Source organism: Mycteria americana, chromosome 9, assembly GCF_035582795.1.
Source record: "Mycteria americana isolate JAX WOST 10 ecotype Jacksonville Zoo and Gardens chromosome 9, USCA_MyAme_1.0, whole genome shotgun sequence".
Lineage (NCBI taxonomy): Eukaryota > Metazoa > Chordata > Aves > Ciconiiformes > Ciconiidae > Mycteria > Mycteria americana.
In genome coordinates this window covers 38,675,702-38,696,297 of record NC_134373.1, presented here as the reverse complement: position 1 = coordinate 38,696,297, position 20,596 = coordinate 38,675,702, and the positions used below count along the sequence as shown (strand labels likewise).

General features: G+C 39.2%; 1 protein-coding gene across 1 annotated transcript in view; it reads left to right on the top strand.

Moving 5' to 3' along the window:
• The window catches only part of LRP1B (LDL receptor related protein 1B), a 482,733-nt gene that overhangs the window by 126,351 nt on the left and 335,786 nt on the right, over nucleotides 1-20,596 (top strand). Inside the window, exon 6 of the mRNA XM_075511235.1 lies at nucleotides 3,231-3,393. Within this exon, the coding sequence (XP_075367350.1) occupies nucleotides 3,231-3,393 (163 nt within the window). The remainder of the gene's footprint in view (nucleotides 1-3,230; nucleotides 3,394-20,596) is intronic.

The window sequence follows — 20,596 nt, the reverse complement described above, 5'->3', positions numbered from 1 at the left end:
TTCAGAGCAAGGAAAATTTTAAGTCTATAAGGCAGTAGAAGCTAAGTTCTTTCCCTTACAACAGAGAGGTTGTCTGTCTTGAATGCAGTGCATTCAACTTGTGTGATAACTGGAGAGCCATTCAAAGCAGCTTAATGCATAGCTGCTAGCCAAACCAGAGAGATTAAAAGTTTGATTCATAAAATCTGTTGTCTGCTAGCTAAGTGGATTTCTCATGTAGAATATAATTTTATGGGGGAGTGGGCTTGGACAATTCATTATAAACCTCTTCTCTTGTGAGAAACTGGATGTGTCCAATTCACTGCAAAGCGCGTGGTACAAAAAAGACAGACCCCAAACCAGATGGATGGCGTCTACAATACACAACGTGTTTGTAACTGTTAAACGCTAATGCTACTGTGCCTTGAATGTCCAGGTTCATTACTAGATTACAGTGAAGCACTGCCCCAGAAGGCCTATTTTTGAGAGAAGTGTTCTTTGCATAGTGGGAGATCTCTCCTCCATTTCATGCAGCAGACTTCTGAAGAAAAATGTGAATTGATACGCCTCTTTTTCTGGAAAGTCTGTGATTAGGTCCTTAAGCATAGCATGCTTTGTCATGAACAGCTTTCCAAGGCATGCGGTTGTAAGGAGCCTAAGTCTCGCAGACAGCCTGTGCTGCTGGTCCCTCCGTGCCCGTCCCAGAGACAACCTCCTGGGGAAGGAGGTCAGGTAAATTGGTGTTAAGAGCAACCAATGCTTTCTGAAGCCTCTGACACAAAGGTTGTGGCGTGAAATTGCTTCGGGATGTCTCACTTTTCCTGCTGAGCAACCTCAGTTTTAACTGTTTGATGCAAATTGTTATCCCTAATATGACCTTCAATTAATTATCCTTGTTTTCCATATAAAAAACCTGTTTAGTGCCATTTCTTGTGATATGTTAATGAATAACGAAGGAAAAAATACAGCCAACATTTTATAAATGTGAGTATTGTTATGTTAACAGATCTAATAATCTGTGTGTGACAAGCCTTTCAGGTATACATCACATTTATGTAAAAATAGGTACTTTTCCCACACGTTAACAAGAAAACAGTACCCTCCTCCAGCGGGCTGCTACTTAAGCTTGTTCCTTTTCACCCACTTCCCAATGTATAGGAATCTTCCAGAGCTCTCATTGCAGGAATTTAATTACTAGTTTTATTTCTACAGATATTTAAAATTGAATCCCTTTTGTAACTTTCATTCTTTATAACTAATGTTTTCAGAATAGCTTCTATTACATGGAAGCCTATGTTCAATTTTCAAAAGTCTCATTGAATCGATTAGCCATAGACCTTTAATTCCATGAATCCAACTTCTGAAAATGGATAGCAGAGAATTTGAAAATGCTTGAACTATATTCAATTTCCAGAGGGACAGAGTTTTTCTCATATTTTTAAAAGCATGCCCTGTATTTTGTTTGGACAAGGAAAAAAAATCCTTTTGGTCTCTATTGTCTAAAATGTATTAGTGCTCGCATATGCCTCATAGTGCACCTGACATTGGCCTCCTCTGGAGGTTGGATACGGGACTAAATGGAGCATTTCTTTATTCTGGCTCAGCATATCTGTGTAATAGGAGCTATCAGAAGGGAAGAGGCATAATATTCGCTTTGAATTAAAAGACAAATGAATAGCAGAAGGGGAGAAATCTGAGATAGAAGAGACAGCAGTGAACTGTGTAATGGGATGGCTGAGATGGAATACAGCTGGAAGCTATTCCTGATATTCTGTCGAGTAAATCTTGTTTATGTTACCTGGACTTTGAAGGACAACACATGAGTCTCCATCTCTGTTTTAAGTATTTAGCAAATGCATGACTCATAAACCCTCAGGTATTGTCAAAAACTTAATGACTACAATTTCTTTCTGAACCAAGTTTACTTTATATTCTGCAATGCAGCATGTATGTGATGGTAGCAACAGGTTCTTGTTGGAAGGGGGAAAAAAATTCTAAACATTCAACTTCTGAAGGATGATAGAAATAGAGAAAACTGAAAGTAACAAAAAAAAAGCTACTATGTGAAATGATATTTTATTACATTTGGTTTCTGTCATCATGAAAGAATTGCAACTTATGTTAGCAGTATTTTCAAACCATTGTAATATAATGAATATACATTTTTAAAATAAAAAACCATTAATATTCAACATTGAAAATATTTAACAGGAAATATTGTTATTGACTTATTCATTTAAGAATAACTAATTCAGTCTTACAGGGTGGTATCAATACAGTACTGTCAAGGAGAATATGAAGACGTCTTAGTTAAAGTTATGTTCTTTGCGCTTCTTTCTACTTTTGCTTACTGTAAGAGTAAGACTACGTATGGACAGATAGAAGAAAAATGCTGGATTTAGAAGACATTTACAAAAAGCAGTTCCAGGATCCCACAAGAAAAAGAACTGACTGTTTTAAAACACTTGTGTTAGGTAGTTGTGAAGCTACCCTAGTGTCCCCAGAAGGAAAACTCCCGGCGTCATGTTGAGAAACTTCTCTCTAGTATCACGCGGACGGTTGCTTTGGGGCTACTTATTGTGGCAGTTGGATCAGGAATCTGGCAGCACCCAGATTTCTCAGAACTACAAAAAAAAAAAGTAATTTAAATGAAAATGAGTGTGTGCACATGCATGTCTGCCATTACATACAGTGGGTTTAGGCATGCATATCTACACACTGTTTTTTTTTAATTTCTGTGAAGTATTTATTATCTGGTTTTAGTCCCCTGTAAATATAAATAATAAACTCATATAAGCTTTATTGGTGTAGCAGCCCCACGGTGTAACAGACATCCCAGAACACTAACTTCAGAACTCGAGTGGCTTCAGAGGCTGCCTTCCCACTGCGATCTGCTACCGTCAGCGTTTCGGACCCCTCTTTCACACATGCACCATCATTCAGTGATGTTGCTTCTGAATGTACCATAAAAAAATTCACAATGACAACATTTAAAATATTTAAGGGAACTACAAACAAATGTGTATCTTTCACACCCTTGAAGTTGCAATCAGACTTTTGTACTTAAAAAGGAAAAATTTTCTCCAGCCAATAGTCGTGTATTGAGAATTGGATTCCTTATTAATACATGTAAAAGCAGCTTGAGCTCTTTAACTGAGTAGAGCATCTGCTTGGAGAAGCAGCTGGCAGTTCAGTTCTTTGTATTACAATTGCACTTCTGAGCTTTTTTCCCTTTCTTTTTTTTTTGGCAGATGTACAGCAAATAGCAATCGACTGGATCACTGGAAATTTTTACTTTGTGGATCACGTCAGTGACAGGATCTTCGTTTGCAACCAGAACGGATCAGTGTGCGTTACCCTCATCGAGCTGGATCTTAATAACCCTAAGGCCATAGCTGTTGATCCACCATCAGGGTAAGATTATTTATCTGCATTAGGATTTATTTTATATGATGTGTGCTTGTCTGTGACTGTATATAGTATACCTGTTTCATTCAGGTGTTTCAAAAACTATTTTTTCATCACTGTATTGAGTTACTTGCATAGTTGCTGTAACAAAACAGTAACATGTAATGAACTTGTATCAAGTACGTAAACTATATTAATGGCAATGTGTCTTGCAACTGCTCAAAATGGAATCGAAAATGAAAAAACAATTTTATCCCTACTTTTGGTAAGGTTTTCTTTTGCCTCTCTTGTTTTGTAAGTTGTGTTTCTAACTAGAGTATGTGGAAGAGGAACTTTTGAGGGGTTTTTTATACTGTATGCCCTCAGCTGCAGGAATATTGGAAATGGCTTTAACAAGTTTAATTACATAAAAAAGTGGAGGAATTTTTACTCTGCATTAGATGGTCAGCTATAATGGTAAAATTACATTGTATTTGCTTTTTCTCTTCCATAGATACATTCAGCATCACTTGGGAATAAAGCCTTGCTTAAAATACAGGGTACTAAAAGTATTCCATTCTGTAACAGCCACCAGCTGGGAAAAGTTTTCAAGTGAATGATGAAGTAAAAGCATAAATAAATAGGAATAGGAATAGGATCAAGTTAATTTAAAAACTAAATTTTGGTGAGGATTTTAGAACAGGGATTTTATCTTGGTTTTAGTAGTCTGTAAGTAGTTTAGACTGAAATGCTTGGGGGAATATGTCCTAAACTGCCATAAGCCCCTTCTCAATAAATACAAAAATATTTACTGTAGAACAGCTTGTCATCCATATGTGGACTTTTGTCACTCTTTATTTAAAGCCTGATTGAATATTAAGATGCATTATCACAATGACTTTAATTCTGACAAAAACAGCTTGCATGTAAAGTTTACAAAGAAGTTTTATAATGTAATTCTTGAATATAGCTGTATTTCTATCTGCAGCAGATGGTAAGCTTGACTTGATCTGACTGCAGAGTTGTTTTAAAAGAAAAATAAAAATTTATGTATAAATTGATTTTCTGCAAGTTCTGATCTGAAAGAACTTGAAGGTTTCAAATTTGCCAACAGCAGCCTTTTTTCTATACGTTTGCTTGTATATTCTTTGCTGGATTTACTACATGAATCCAAACCTTGTCATTACCAAATCTTATCTGTCAGGGATGTAAGAATTGTATCCAACCTTTTGATTCTGTGAGGAGGGGTGGGACGGAAAAAGAGAGACTGTTTTTCCTTCGTTTGTTATCTACTAGCTATAAACCGTACTTACTCAGATAGTTGCCTTTTTTGGTGCCATATACAAGAGTAATATTGTCTGGTTTGGTGTAGATGTAAGTGCTGGCCTGTAGGAACGACCAGAAGTGATTATGGTATTTCACAGAGTGATTCTTCGTATAGCAATACCAATTTATTTCATGATGGAAACACTGGGTGGCAAATTTCTCAGAATATGTTTTGCGTTTCAGCAGTTATTTCTTTACTGGTTTTATTGGCAGTTTTATTAATTATCTGACATATGTTGTTCTGTTAATCGGCCATCTTACATACATTTTGCCTGATAAACCCAACTTATATATTAGGTCTGCTTGTTTGTGACTGGGTTTTGCTACAGAATGCAAACAGATAATCAAAAAGCATTCTGGCTACTTAAAAAATGTTTTGTTCCTGGTTTTTTTTGGTCTTGCTTGCTTTCTTTTTACTCTTTCATGCTGATAGTAGTAGAGACATATTTCTGTGTTGAAGTATTAGCGTGATACTGCTGTCTAGGTAACTTGCTGGGTTTATTTTATTTAAAGAATCACAAAAGCATCCATACTAAAAAAAGTTGGAAGTTGAGCACTGAATGAGTGAGTTGCATAAAAGTGTGTGTGCAATAGCTTCTTAAGGCAGTTATGTTTATACACCGTAAGCATATGACTATAAATCACATATTTGGGGGGGGGGGGGGGGTGTGGGGGGTTGTACTTAAATATGAAGCCCAGGCTGTTCTGGGAGTCTTTATCTCCTGTAAGAATTACATATTAAAGTATTAAATGTAATTACCTTGTAAGGTATTTGCTCCTGTAACATGTATTGCTGTCATAGTATGTTCCATGGCTCCAGCGTTCTTCTGCAAGCTGAAGGTACACTCTCACAGAGCAGACCTTTTCCTGTGCTAAGGAATTCAGAGCTTGCTCACAAGCCTTTATGTCTATGATAAACTTCCTGTAGATGTACGGGGTCAAGCCCTGCTATTCTTGCATGTTCACGTCTCTGCTGTTATGCATTTAGTTGTTTTGTGAACCAGAAATCCCGCATTTATCAACAGAACAACTAAAGCACCGGTGGAAAATTTCTTAATTCCAAATGGTTCCCCTCGTTGCACTTGAGAATATATTTGGAGTGTGATTAATTTTACATCTCTGCGCCTGGGAGTTTTGTTAGATGTTTAGTAGTGATGGCTTTATATACCCTTCTATGAGCTTACAATGGAACTTAAGCTACTAAGCTTATTTCATATCCTACAATGAATGAAAGAACTTATTTTATTTTTCCAAAACTGAACTTTAAATTGAGAGAAGAAAGATTCTGCTATTCAAAAACCTCTTGAACAGGCATGTTTGTTATGTTTCTAATCTAAGCATGTTACTTTGCTTCAGAATTTCAGCACTTTTATCAATCTGAACTGTGCTTCATTTTTTGGTTATTCTAGATCATGCCTAATGGAAGCCCACTTAAAAAATTCAAGAGAAAATCAAACCCCCTCCCCCCAAACAACTAACTAATAATATACCTAGTTAGAGGTTTTGCAGTACTAATACTCATGCTACGTCAACTAATTTTCACCTAAGAGTAGACAGGGTAAGTATGGGACCTGTGTTAGGGAGGCCGTTAGCAGAGGGAATGGGTTTGTCTCCGCTGATCACTGTGAGTACTTCAGAGTCCAGACTTGTCAGTGAAGCATGAACTGAAGAAAAAGCTAGAACAACGCTAGTAGGAAATAAAGCGCCAATCAGAAACAGAGAGGGACAATAAATTGTTTTGCAATAATATGTTATCTATCAAATGTCTTTGAAGTAAGATGTTTGGGTCCTTATGTCTGCAGTTCATAGTTCTGATAAATTTTAATATGGGACTTCTTTTCTTCAGTGGTCAAGAAGCAGAAGCTATTACTCCTACTGGTCCTTGAAATTGGTGTAAAATTGATGACGGTGCTGAGGACTGTCATATGAAACAAATACAAGCTGAGAGAGAACGATTTTATCTCTAGCTGAGGTCTTCAGGGTGGGTCTGCTGTACTTGCGGGGAATGGCTTTTTAAAGGATTCCAGCTAGTTTGGCAATCAGCTTGCATATTCATGAGGCTTTCATCACCGTACATATATGATAGGGAAGGTGATACATTTAAAACTCACAAGAGGATAGATCAGATTTAGATTCTCTCCCAGCTCTGCCACCGACCAGCTAAATGTCTATAGACAAGGCATTTTATTTTTTTATGTCTCAGTATCTCCTTGTATTTAATAGGGAGCATAAAATGCATGTTGTTTACGTCATCCAATATTTGGATGCATTCAGGAACATTAGGAATTAATATTTTAGAATGCACTGCTAACTGTGTACCTCTGCATATTTATACTGTAAATATGTATACTTAATTACCTCCAGCGTTCAAGGTAAATTGTTGCTTTCCACTGCACCACAATGGCAATGGAGAATGTATAGCGACATTTTACTAAGGAAAAATGCATTGGAGTAGGGACATACCACAGTTCCCTCCCAACACAAGCACTTGCAATGTTCAGTCCTGATCGTACTGCTTAGACGGTAGTACTGGAGTACATACATGGAGTAATATAAATATCAGAGTGTCTTACTTTCTCCTTGGACCCATTTTCCGGTTTCTTTGGGAATGCCAGGAAGTGGGGAAAGGCAGGAATAGCAGATAGGGCTGCTGGCTCAGGGCTACTCCTGGCTCTCGTAATGTGTGACTTGTAACGATGGCTCTGATGCTATTTGGGATGCCAATCATAATTTCCTACTGTATTTCATAAGCTTGTGGAAAAAGATGAATTTTAAGGAGAATGTTTGAAATGCAGAGGGTATTGATCTAGCACCCACTTACAAAACTCTTCCAGACATAAGGAGATGTGTAGAGAAGGGGTGCGTAGGGCGAGATTACAAAGAGCAAAGCTGTCGCGTGGGAGGATGCGCGGAGCAGGGTGTAGAGAAGCGCTGGGAGTGAGGAAATGGGTTAGACGCCTCCTACGTGACTCACGGTAAAGGCAAGGCGTACGGGAGGGGGAGAAGAGGAGGAGGGAGAGAAGAATTGGAGAGGATGCCCAATTAGAGGCTGAAGGCGTTGAAACTTGTAACTACCATTTAGAAGTTGTATTAGTAACAATGGGGAGAAAAGACTTACTGCTAAAGAGATTTGTAAAAGGAGCGAGCTCACACTTTAATACTGCAACAGTGTGTGTCATGTAAATATTTGAATAAATCTTTTAATCGGCTTTTCCTTCTGCTATGTTGTAGAAATAAAAAAAAAAAACACAAGCTCTGCTTATTTCTTTCACACTACATTTGTAAATGCATACAGGAAGAAATTGTGATATGGTGATGTTAGAAGAACAGCATCTATTAATGTGTTACGGTGTTATGTACCATTTCTTGGTAATGTTAATAAGTCAGGAGAAAAAAAACAACAGCTGCACAACAGCAAAAAAAAATTTATTCTGTTGCATTTTAAGTCTGTAATAGCAATCAGTAGAAACCTTTCTGATCCTCAGAGTTGAACAGGTGAACAAGGGAAACAAGGGAAGAATTAATATCTTAAGTTTTCCCCTTCCTCATCTCAGAAATTTGTTCTGAGGAAAAAATATAAAAATATTATTCCATTAATTTCCTCTTCGATTCTAAGCACAGATTTTTCTGTAGCTAAAATCAAAGCCGCAGTATGAAAATAATAATAATAATAATAATTAAAAATGTGTAACGATATTTTTGAAACACAGAAGGGAAATTTGCCTCCATCTAAAATTTCAGGAAATAGGAGAAAGCAAGGGGTAAGACGCCATTTTGAAATGCAGCCTTCTGTATAAGGACAGAGATGAGCAGCATCTTTAAAATACCGTATGTGAGAGAAGATTTAGTAAAATCAATACAACCAGTTGTTTCTGCCTTTTAAAGTTTTTCTATTTACTTGTAAAGTTACTCTCCTTCTGAAATAATTCTGGTAGGCGTAAGAGGAAGAAGTTGGAGGTTGGCCACGTGAACCCTGTTATCGTCCAGAGCGATTAGCTGCTGTTGCGTGTATTCTTACTCAAGCTGTGTGTGCTTCTCCTCCTGGGATGTTTGCGTTCATTGGACAGACTGAAATGTAATGTAAGGTCCACTGAGCACTTCACACTAAAAAGCCAAGGGAATGGGAAAGGTTTTACACATCCACATCACCGAATCAAAAGTTTTCCTTGCTAGAGAGCTCTACACAGGAGATAGTGCCTGGGGTATGGAGAAGCCATGCCAGAGGACGGAAAACAACCCTTAAGAGGTCAAAGAGATTTTCTTTTCTTTTTCTTTTTCCTCCCCTGTGAAGATATAAGTAGAATGAGTTTTGGGCTGACAATTCAACCTGTTTGGCAGCATGGGAAGACTTGCAAGCCAGTAAGAGCTATCCTACTTGGTGGGATCTTAGAAAAAAGCTAAGAGAAACTTTTGCATGGGTAAAGTCTCTGATGGGGCGTCTGACTAGGCAGAGCCTGAGGCCAACCCTGAAATCCTGTATTACAAAACCTGCGATAGCCAGAAAAGAGCAAGTCAGCTGATGAGGAGGTGGAGAGAGACCTTTCCAAATCAACTTTACTGAAAGTAATTTCATTTTTCTTCTTTTCTGTACCTATAACTTTCAAAAAAGCCAAATGGTAAATGCACTATCTTTTAGGCACGATGAATAGAGTTTGCATTTACCTTTTATTTGCCTTGAGTTAAGCATAGTGTAAGGTCAATGGATGGGAACACCACACACCTACAGAGTAAAGCGGGGTCCTGGGCTGCACCAGGAGGCATTTCAGCGTCCCTGCCGATCCCCCTCCCCATTCAGAGGGCGAGAGAGCCGGTGCCGCTCGGGGACCCGGCGAGGAGGAGAGCTGGCGCCCGGGGCGCTGGGTGGCCCTGCCGGCGCTTTGGCCTGCGGCAACACGCTGGGCTGTGCACGTCAAGGTTTTGGACCTTAGTGAGAGCATTAAAAATATCTTTATTTTAAACCCCTACTTTTTTTCTTTTCTTTTTTTTTCTTTCTTTTTTTCATTAGAAATGATTTGATCTGAATCGTTTCTCCCGTTTAGCCTGACTAGTGAAGGGGGGTCCCCGTGTCGGAGCTGCAGAGGGCCATGGCCTTTTGCTTCTTGCCTGCTCTTAGACAGTAGCTGGAGATGGCGTGATGCCTGAGGGGTTGCTTGGGTAGGCAGAGAGAAAGAAAAAAGTCTTCAGCCTGACCTGGCAGAATGCCCTGACAGTGCAATAAATGGCAATTGGATTTTGAGTGATTCCTCGGATAAGGAAAAGGGAGAGAAAGTCGAGGAATTTGTTATCAATGAGGAGATCAAGTTTCTTACAGGGGAGAAAGAGAGTAGAAATTCGAAAAGCAGGGGAGGTCAAACCAGTATATATTTTTCTTTATTTGCTTCATTGTTATTTAGACAGGAGAGTCTTTCAGGATAAAAATAAAACATCTACACTTATTGTCTGCTGCCTTTTTTATTCTCTTTTTACTCTCTTGTCTCTGAGCTTTTATAGCAGTCCCAAGGCTTCGGAGAGATCTCTGAGTCTTAAAACATATTTTTTTTTTTTCTCCCCTCTCAGATTAGTCACCATTTTCTGCTGATCAAAGAGGAGTGTTATAATCATTAAAGCTCACTTTTAAACAGCAAAATCATTAGTATTTTAATAACATGCCATTATTAAAGCTCAGTTCCTTTTCTTGGCACAAAGCAGTTTCAAAGAGCTGTAAGACACATATAAGACACACTAACTTCTAGGAAGTTTTAAAGGTGACCTGGAAAAGAATCCACTGCATAAAAAACCCACCAAAAAAACCCAAAAAACTTTATAATAACGAATGATAATATGAAAGTTTTCATTAAGAATTCAGATTTTGTTGCTCATCCTCCCCCTCCACAAACCCTTGCAGGCTGTGAACAGTTGGCAGTGCTATAATAACAGAGCCGAAACAACTGAGAGGAGAAAAGACACTTAATCAGATGAAAAAAAATATTTTAAAACTATGTTTAACTTTGTTGCCATCTATTTAGCTCAAATGCTTGCTAAACACTTAGGATAAAAGATTTGTTTTCTCTGATGGCAGGTTTCCAGAAAACAGCTTCCAGTTCTGTGCTAGTCCATCTTTTAATTTTAATTGTTGCTAACTAAACTGAGGCATAAAACCCTGTCACCTTTACGTTTTCCCCTGGACCTTATCTCCTTTGAAACCTTGTTTCTTGTGCAGCAGTAGGGATCTGCTCACTAGGAAACCTTGCTGCTGCTGCTGCTCTTAATAACGAAAAGGAGCTAGGGGTAACTTCATCTGCTCTCTTTCCCAAAATCACGTGATATGAGTTTGTAGGCACGTGCAAACAGAAAATAGAAGAAATCATATTTTTTCTTCAATAAACTAAAAAAAAAAAATTTGATTTAGGAGCATAGAAAGATACAAGCTTGTATGAAAAAGTCAGCTAATGCAGCTGAGAAGTATTCACAGTCACTGACAAAATTGAAGGAATTAAAATATCAAGCGCTTTACATGACTGCATTAAAAGGGAACTCATTAACAACATCAGGTTAGAGAGTTGGATCAAAGTGACTAAGCGACTAGACGAATCAAGACAATAAAAATAGAATAAGCTTGAACAAGTTTGGTACGTGCATGTTTTCAAGTAATTATATGAGTGCATTTGCTATTGTGCATACCTTTTTATTAATCAAATATTACTGAAATTAATAATTGATGACTACAATTAATGTCCAAACTTTTGTATGTATTTGAAAATGTACTGTACTGGGTACCCAAAACAAGTTGTAGTCAAAGAAAAAGCAGGTACTAAATAGCAATGATAATCTGTGAGCGATAAAGAATATATTTTTCCAGTGGTCATAAAACTTTGTGAAAGAGTCGGCAAAGTGAACACTGTCAGTGGTATTAGAATAGCTTTCTGATGTTCTGAACGATGGTATTATCTAATAATCAGTGCTACTGTCCAGAGAATAAAAAGCTAACTAGTGTAAAAGTGCTGAAACATGCATTGGAACATGAACTTAAGTTAGCTTTTTTCTTATGCAGCATGCGCCTGGTAATGGATTTCATAGCTACTAGTTGTTGCTCCTAGTAGGAACAATATTTGAGTAGTGTCAATAATTGTGGACAAAATTCTATAGGAATACAAAAACAGTGATGAATTCACAAAATAGCTGTAGTTTGTAAAAAATTTGCAAAAAATAAAATAGCTTGTAAGTCAGTAAAACTTCTTCCACTTATCAAAAGTTGCCTTTCAGCCAGTTGGTCCAGAGGACCTTGAATGCAGCACCTGTCTCGTCCCACTCGGGGGGTTGCGAGAGGGGTGAATCTTTTCGATTCCCCGACGGTTTGAGTACCGACAAAAGCCGATCTCTGCTCGGCAGAGCCGCGTGGTCGGTAGAGTCACGACAATGACCCAGAGGAACAGTCTGGCCAGCAACTTTATTAACTGGCAAATTCCACAAACGGACAAACTTAACGACCTGACAAGTTTAACGAACAAACAAAGGCGATTTGGCAACGGAACTATTTTCCGGGCAACCCGATCCCAAACTTGCATGTATATTGGAAGAGCAGAGGAAGAGAGAAGCAAGAAAAGGAAAGGAGAAAAGAGGAGGAAAGAGAAAGAAAAAGTATCACCACCCTTGGATCCCGCGATGACAATGACAGGCGTGGCAATCCTCCAGTGGTGGGCATGCGCGCTTCCCCGGGGGGGGGCGGTGCTTCAGGACTTACATGGTTCTTGTTCTAGAAAGTTCTCAATCTTCTGCGCAGGCGCTGGTGGAGGGGGGTGGTCGCGAGGGGTCTCTCGGGCGGTTGCAAGGCCCTTCCTCAGATCAGCCCTGTGTGACCTCTGGCCATAGATGGTCAGGTCCAGCAGAACCCGGAACCGCGCATCCTCCGACGCGCTCTCCAGGTCCCGCTCTCGCTCTCCCCCACCCCGTGCTCGCCGACCTGCCGTCGCCATGCAAATAGTGCCTCAAATCGCCACAATGTTTGAGACATTAACTCTTTCAGTCTCCCACAGCACCACACCTCCCTCACTTGGGTCAGGTTCTCCTGCAGCCACCTGAAGGACTCAGCTGTCACCCGACGACAGCATCTTCGTTTCCCAAACCTGCTTTTCTGTGGGGTGTCCCTGGTGCTTTTGGTTACTAACCATTTGAACCACCTCAACAAACCAAGCTGAACACATGGACAGCAAGAAGACTAATAAAACTCCGTGGGTTGGATTGCTTGGGGCAATTCACAGCTGATGCAACACGTGTCCTCTCACTTCTGCTTTAAACTGTCTCTGTGTAATTACTGTAGTTACTCTTATGCCTGTCCTCAGATCCCTGTCCTTCAGTCCTTAGCTAATTAAGCTTCTGATCAAAACGCTCATCTTTTACTGAAATTACTATGAATTGTGAATTAGAATTTGTTATTTGTGAAGGAGATGGAAAATGGGCATGTTATTCTGCCTAGTATGGAAATCTTGAAGTACTTTTTTTTTTTTTTTTTTTAATAACGGAAATGTCCAGGCAAAAGCTACATGATTTAAGTCACCCTATCAATGATTTTCTTCAAGATGAAAGCAATTAAGCTAGAGAGAATTGAGGCCACTTAGTTTCTGAATGAGAATATAAATGGGAGTTTAAGGCTCTATAATGCATGTACATTATGTTCATGTCCATCTGAATTCTCCTTTTATTTTTTTTTTATTACCTGATTGTCTTATTATCTAACCAGCTTCTGTAAGGTCATTTATGTTGAAGACAGGTTCTGATATGAATTAGAGGACTGCATGAGTGGAAGCACAGAAAAATATCTTAAATAAGAACTGTTTAGGACCTGTCTTTTTTTAAGTTGTACTTGCATTATCGTGGACTTAGAGTGTGTGTGTGTGTATGTGTGTATCTATATTTAGAGAGAGAAAGAAACTTTGAAGTTTTTTCTATAAAATGAACAAAATTAATCCAAAAAGGTCATATGTTTAACACAGATACTATATTATGTTATGAAGTTCCCCAAATCTTTTTTTCTAGTGACAGCCACACATTTCTTGGGTTGTTTTTACACCAGTCTTTGGATTGTAGCAGTACAAAATTGTGTAAACCACAGGTTTTCTAATAAGCAATTGTCATGCCATTCATTTCCTTCCTCACTGACAATAAATCACCACCTGTATATATGCAAAGTTTGAAGTCTAAATAAGTTGGCATTACTCTTCTTCTGGATTAACCACAACCACCCAAACTTGCAAAAATGATGAAACCCATTCCGTTAATTCATCAGCAGTACACTTATACCAACCGGAGAGAAACTGCTCTTCTCTTGGGGCTGCTTACATGGATAGTTAGGTTTTCATATTGTTTTTCCAAATTTTGTTGTCCTGAGGTTTCCTGCATGTCAATGCTCTCATTCTTATGCTCAGCAGAGTGAACATGCCTTGCTGGAGCTCAGCTGAAACGTGACCCCTTTTGGTGGAAGATATAGAAAAGCCAGAGGAAATCTGGAGATAATAACAAGAAATAAAAGATGTAAAAAACCATGGCCTGTGCAAAACTTGCAGGAACTGTGGTAGTCTAATCTAGAAAAGAGAAAATATGTAACTATTTTCTATAAAAGACTGGTTAAATAGAAAGGTGGTTTATTATTCTCCTTGTTAAAGAAAGGACAGGAAAAAAATCATTTTAATTAGCAGAGACTTTGGTAGGTAAAGGAAAAATTTAGAAGGGTGAGGAGATGTTAGCATAACATCCATGTAAAAGTTGTAATCTCCGTCATTAGGGACACTTAGGACCATGTCTGTCTGGCAGGAATATTCTAGCCTTATGTTACCCTTCCTCAGCATGGGGGCCGTATATGTGTATGTGTCTATAAGCTCATAATGTCAAAGAATGGGATACTAGAAGAATAAACGTGAATAAATGTATTTACTAATATTTCAGTGTTGCTATTTAAAAAGTACGGCTGAAACATTACCGAAGTAATGATTTGTTTTGCTTCCCCGCTTGAAAGGATTGGAGAGTTTTTAAGCAAAAAAGGTCAAAAAATCAAATTTTAGTTTGGGGTTTTTTTTTCCTTTTCTTTTAGAGGTGGTAGGATTTACTGCAAATGAAACTGAAAACTGGGTGTAAAAGCATTTTGAATACCAAAATTAAAAATGTACAATGGAACATCTGTAAAAGTTCTGTCCACAAAGCAGCATCCTTGCCTTTTAAGAATTGCCTTGATTTTAGCAGAGACTGCAATCAAATTGCAAGTTTAAAAGTCATTTCGTTTTGCATCCATAAAGCAGTATGAGCAGCTTTCTCCTATCGTGGTTGAGAAGGCTACTCACTGCGTTGGGTAGGTGGTTATGGACATTGTGGGTGATGAGCAGCTTTTCTTTAAAGTTGAGTCCTTCCGAGTTACTGATAAAATTTCTCTTTCTCCTGCTTGATTACGTAGTTGTTAAAGAAGTTGTTTAAAGGGCCTTCACCTATCGTAATACACAACTATGTCAACCTTGATTTGGAAGGAGAATTAATTACTGCTTTATCATATTGAAAAATACAGCAAAATAAGTGAAAGAGGGGGGAGCGCTTGCTTTCTTTAGTTTTCAAAATGAATATGCTCTTCTGATAGAAACTTCTTGTTTGCTTTAAGTTTGCTCATTACCAGGTACCTTGAGCTAGTTAATTCCTTTTCAGAGAGAAGATAACACACATGCACACACAAAAAGTTTGGTCCAAGGTTGGCCTCAGGCTTGGTGTTTCTAAGCTACAGAATTTATGAGTTTGGACAGTGTCCAGACTGGCACTTGAAAACACGTTTACCTTGAATCAATTGGTAATTAGCTCACTGAAGATGCAAACTTTTAGCATAGACAAGCCTAGAAGAAGGCCAAGAAGAAACAAGTGGTCTCATTGACTCTGCTTCAGCTTGATTTAGATCATTTTTATTCATTAGGATTTGACAGCAAATCTATGAACCTCAAACCAAAATACTCAGGGATTTATATTTAACAGATTTTAAATGAGATCGTTATATTAATAGTAGGATATTTGAAACTCGCTGCCTTTTTTACCTGCTGAAAAATAACCACTCATAATCTTACAGTTTTGTAAGTTTTACAAGTGTACACTTTTGCTTATAGGCTTCTTCAGAAACAAATATTGTACAGCACCACCTCTTGGCTGATCTTATCCAGCAGAACCATAATATATGGTCCTTTCTGCTGGCACGGCTCACTCGTCTGAGCATAAGGAGAGGAGAATAAGCAAACTGCTTTTCCAACAGGGATTACACTGACTTGACTTCAACAGAAAATCAGACCTCTATCCAAAATATTTAAATTGGAACAGAAGCTGGTTGACTACACCAAGCCAAGCTCTTGTTTGTATTCCCGTGTTTGACATGGTTTACTGATGTGAGTGTTACATCTTCTGAAAGTTCAAGGATCTTTTCGTTTGTTTGTTTTTTATGTATTAGGCTCCCTGTTGAATTACTGTTTTGTTATTTGTTATGTAGACAGTTTTCTGAACCTAGTAATATTTTAGTATATCATAATACTTTAGTATAGGCAGCTCACATTTCAAAAGTTGATGTATATTCTAACATTTTCAAAAGTGAAATCTTAATATTGGCACTTAAACACATGTTCAAATATTCAATATACTGGCAGCTTTATTTTGAAAGATGTGAATGCCTCCAGGTCATACCCAATTCAGTTAACAGCTGAGACTGTTCAGAATTGTGTAAGTTAGACTGCTTATATCGTACACGTGTGTGTGTCTGTGTCTGACGTACACATAAAATACGTGCACAGACATTCATTTCTCTTTCCACAGCTGGCTTGCACATTGTAGACCACAGTGACTCGCAGGCTTAATGAAGCTTTCCTCATTTGTTATCTCCATTTGGTAGGAAGGACGTGAATGAGGTGGGGATAGTGTGAAGAGTAAATATTTTTTTCTTGGGGAAAAACCTGAATTCTACTTAGGATTTTGTCCAAGAATTTAGGAGAGGATTCCTGTCTCTTGCTGGTGAATTATTTTAGCCAAACATTGTACAACACACTACTGCTTATGTATTTTACATTATGTGAATAGCCAGCATAAGCCACCTGTGTCCTTGCTATGCAGAAGTTTTGACTGTGTTCAACTGTCTGTGATTCGGAATAAGGTTTTGAAAATATAATGTCTCGGTGTCAAAGGCAAAATCAGGCTGTGCAGTATCAGGCTTAACATATTTTAAGTTGAGCAGCCATAATTAGTGGGTAGGTTTGAAATTCTGGGTTTAAGTTCTATGGGAGATTCATTTAAGCTTGGGAGGATTTTGTGAAGAAGAATTCATTAATATACGGGAAGCGGTAGGAGACAGTGGTGCTAACACTGGTAAAGCGCCCGTTCGGAAATGAACAGCTTTGTATTCAGAGCAGGATTTGAACAAAATGCATTTCTGTCGAAGGGCACGAGGCTGCACATATGATGTAAGAAAGCAATAGTCACTCTTCAGGGCATGAGGCAGGGTATTTTGAAATAATACTAAGCATGGATGTAATCAAAGAATTATGATTGGTCATATCATGGGATAATTTAAGACAACACAGGAATCGTAATACTTGCTAACATTTGAATGCTTGAATTTGCGCTTGTAACATTTTTTATGCCAGTTTTTTATTTTGTTCTTACTTATCTCACAGCGTGGAGATAAGTTACACAAATCCACGCCTGCTCTACCTTTTCCTGTTTATATGGAAAAAGAGTAGAGATTAGAGTTAGAGGTTGAGGGGTCACCTATTTTATCACCTTGGTTGAAGGCAGAACAAACTAGCTTCCAACATTCCTCAAGGAGGTTTTGTCTAACAGTTTCATAATATTCAGAGAAGAGATTCCATGAACCTATACATTCCTTGCCTCTTACAACTTAAAGTTATTGCCTTTAATTATGCTGCAAGCTGACATGAAGAATAGTTTATGTCCCTCCTCTTGTAGTGACTTTTTGGATACTTCAGGACAACTAACAGACCTGCTTTTAACCTAGACTAAAAAGCAAAACTGGCTTCTTGCAATATTTTTCCATATATTCCCATATATTCCCCACCACCAGCAGCTCCTTCATCCAAACTTCTGATTATTTAGTGGCTGTGCTTTGTATAGGCTCCCTTTGGTCTCCATTTTCCTAGGAAGCAAAGGCAAGTAGGAAAGTTCGTTTCCTGTTGTAACACTTCAGTATAATACTTACTATTTTTCTGGAGTTTTTCCTTAGCACTGCGATATAACTGACTTGGGGCTAGATTCTGGGTTAGGTGCTAGCTTGGTAAAAGTGGTTTAGTCATTCTGATTTCCCTCTTCCGATTCCATTTTTCTGCTCTTACCTGTTCTTTCCGCACCCTTCCAGCTGTCACTCCCTCAGCTGGAGGAGGTCAACAGAGAGCGGTTTGTGTTGCCACACTGAACCAGACCTGTAAAAGAATCCAAGAGAAACAAAACCCCATGTTAAACAGTGCTTGAACATGGTCACAGCAGGAAGGGCCTTAGCAAAGCAGAGTGGGTAAGCACCTGCCAGAGAAGATGCAATGGGCTCAGCGTGAGAGTAAGAGCAACTCCAGCTGTATCTGCTGCTGTCAAGAGAAGCCTTAACAGGACTGGGACCTTTATGTTTGCTTTGAGATCCTCCCACCCCTTAGATCCTTTCCTGAGGACTATTGCTGGCCCAGGTGTTCCCTATCTTGTACCCCTGTGGATGATTCACTAATCAATGAAGAGCGGGTCAAGGGGCTTTTGCACAGGGGTGAGTCATTGGGTTGGTTCAGCTTCTGTTGAAATCAAAGTGATCATACCGCTTTTCCTATGCATCCTTACTCAATTATATCCTATTTCAGTTGGAACGTATGATGTCTGATTTTCTTCTCCGTATTACTTGTCATCCCTTATGTTTTGGTGCTGTTTTTTAAAGCAAGATGTGTTCTATATTCTGTTTTCCGTTGTTCTTTATTCTTAAAGATAGTTTTCTTCTGCCCAGCAGAGCTTCAGAAGATTATTTCTACAGACTTTCCAATTCCCTTTATGTAAGTAACATTGGAAGGCAGAGAGGCACAGCTGCCAGAGCGTGGGGAGTGCAAACTCCTGCTTGTCATCACCTTAATGTTACACTGCTTACAGGAGAGCAAAGTTGGCAGTGGTTGCCTATCAGCACGATAGTGTGTGAGCTGGCTTTTGACCCTTCCATAAAAAGGAAAAAAATAAACATACACAGGATAATGCTGTTTTCAGTAGGAGTACAGATGCTGAGAAATATAATGCAAAAGCTTTTTGACAAGAGATTTATTACTGTGAATATCCACGCACAAACCACGAGACTGGATAAGGGTAGCCATATCTTTCATCTCATGTACTCCTTAGAGATATGGCTGTATTATCTGTTTCCCTGTTGCCAGTTAGTAACAGGAAATATTACTTGACTAAATTCTGTTAATAGTTTTCAGAAACATTAGCTTCAGAAATATTTCCATTTAGTCTGTAGCTAGTTAATCAAGTCTACGTTCATCTGTCCATACAAGCTATAAAGTTCTGCAGTGAACAGCTAATTGTAATTAACATCCTCGGCCGGCGACAAGGCGTAAGCAGTAACGTATCCACGAGTGAGTGCTCTGTGCTTGCTGACAATACAAGTCACACCAGATGGGGCCCTTGGTGCCTCCTGTGCCCCACGACGCTTTCTGGGCTGGCTGTGTCAGATGGTGCTTTTGCTTTCTGTGAGATCATTATTACAAAATGTTTTGGGTTTTGTCCTGGTTTCGGCTGGGATAGAGTTGATTTCCTTCCTAGTGGCTGGTGTAGTGCTGTGTTTTGGGTTTTAGTAATATTGATAACACGCCGATGTTTTGGCTGTTGCTAAGTGGTATTTACACTTGTCAAGGACTTTTTTTCCCAGCTCCCCATGCTCTGCCAGGTGCCCAAGAAGCTGGGAAGGGACACAGCCAGGACAGTTGATCCAAACTGGCCAAAGGGCTATTCCATACCATATGACGTCGTGCTCAGTATATAAAGCTGGGGAAGGAGAAGGAAGGGGGGACGTTGGGAGTGATGGCGTTTGTCTGCCCAAGTCACCGTTACGTGTGCTGGAGCCCTGCTGTCCTGGAGATGGCTGAGCACCTGCCTGCCCATGGGAAGCAGTGAATGAATTCCTTGCTTCGCTTTGCTCGCGCGCGCGGCTTTTGCTTTCCCTATTAAACCGTCCTTATCTCAACCCACGAGTGTTCTCACTTTTACTCTTCCGATTCTCTTCCCCATCCCACCAGGGGGGAGTGAGGGAGCGGCTGGGTGGTGCTGAGTTGCCAGCTGGGGCTAAACCACGACAGGTTTTTTTATTGTCCAAAGACCAACTAGCTGTATCACCTTGAAGGCATCAGCTTTACCAGATGAAGGTGTCAGGTGATGCTGCACATGAAATGTTAATATTTTAATGTAAAGTTTTGCTTACATTCTAGGGTAACAAGAATACAATTGAAAACGGCAACACCAAAGTGACTGTGTACTCACTGCAGGCACTCACAGGCAAGCTCCAGTCATCTCTCACAATGTACTGCTCTTAAATATGGTCTTGTCTTCATTTCATTGTAAAACTATGCACAATCCTTAACATCGCTTTAAATATGGAGTGAATACGTGTTGTAGTATTCCGTTTAAGACATGTAGTTTAGCCCTAACAAACTCATTAGTTAATAGGGTTGCAGGAGAGCGTAAGACCTGAAGTCAGAGGCTAAAGTACCACAGCTGTATTCAAGTCACTGGCGTCAAGGCAGTGGTCGTGTGGGACAAGCATTGTCACGGGGACCACGAATATGTCTTGTGGACAAAATACCGTTGGGTTTTGGCTGCCTGAATTTACACGTATATCACACCCTAATAAGCAGTATGCACTCTGCTGCATTTTTGCAGCAATAGG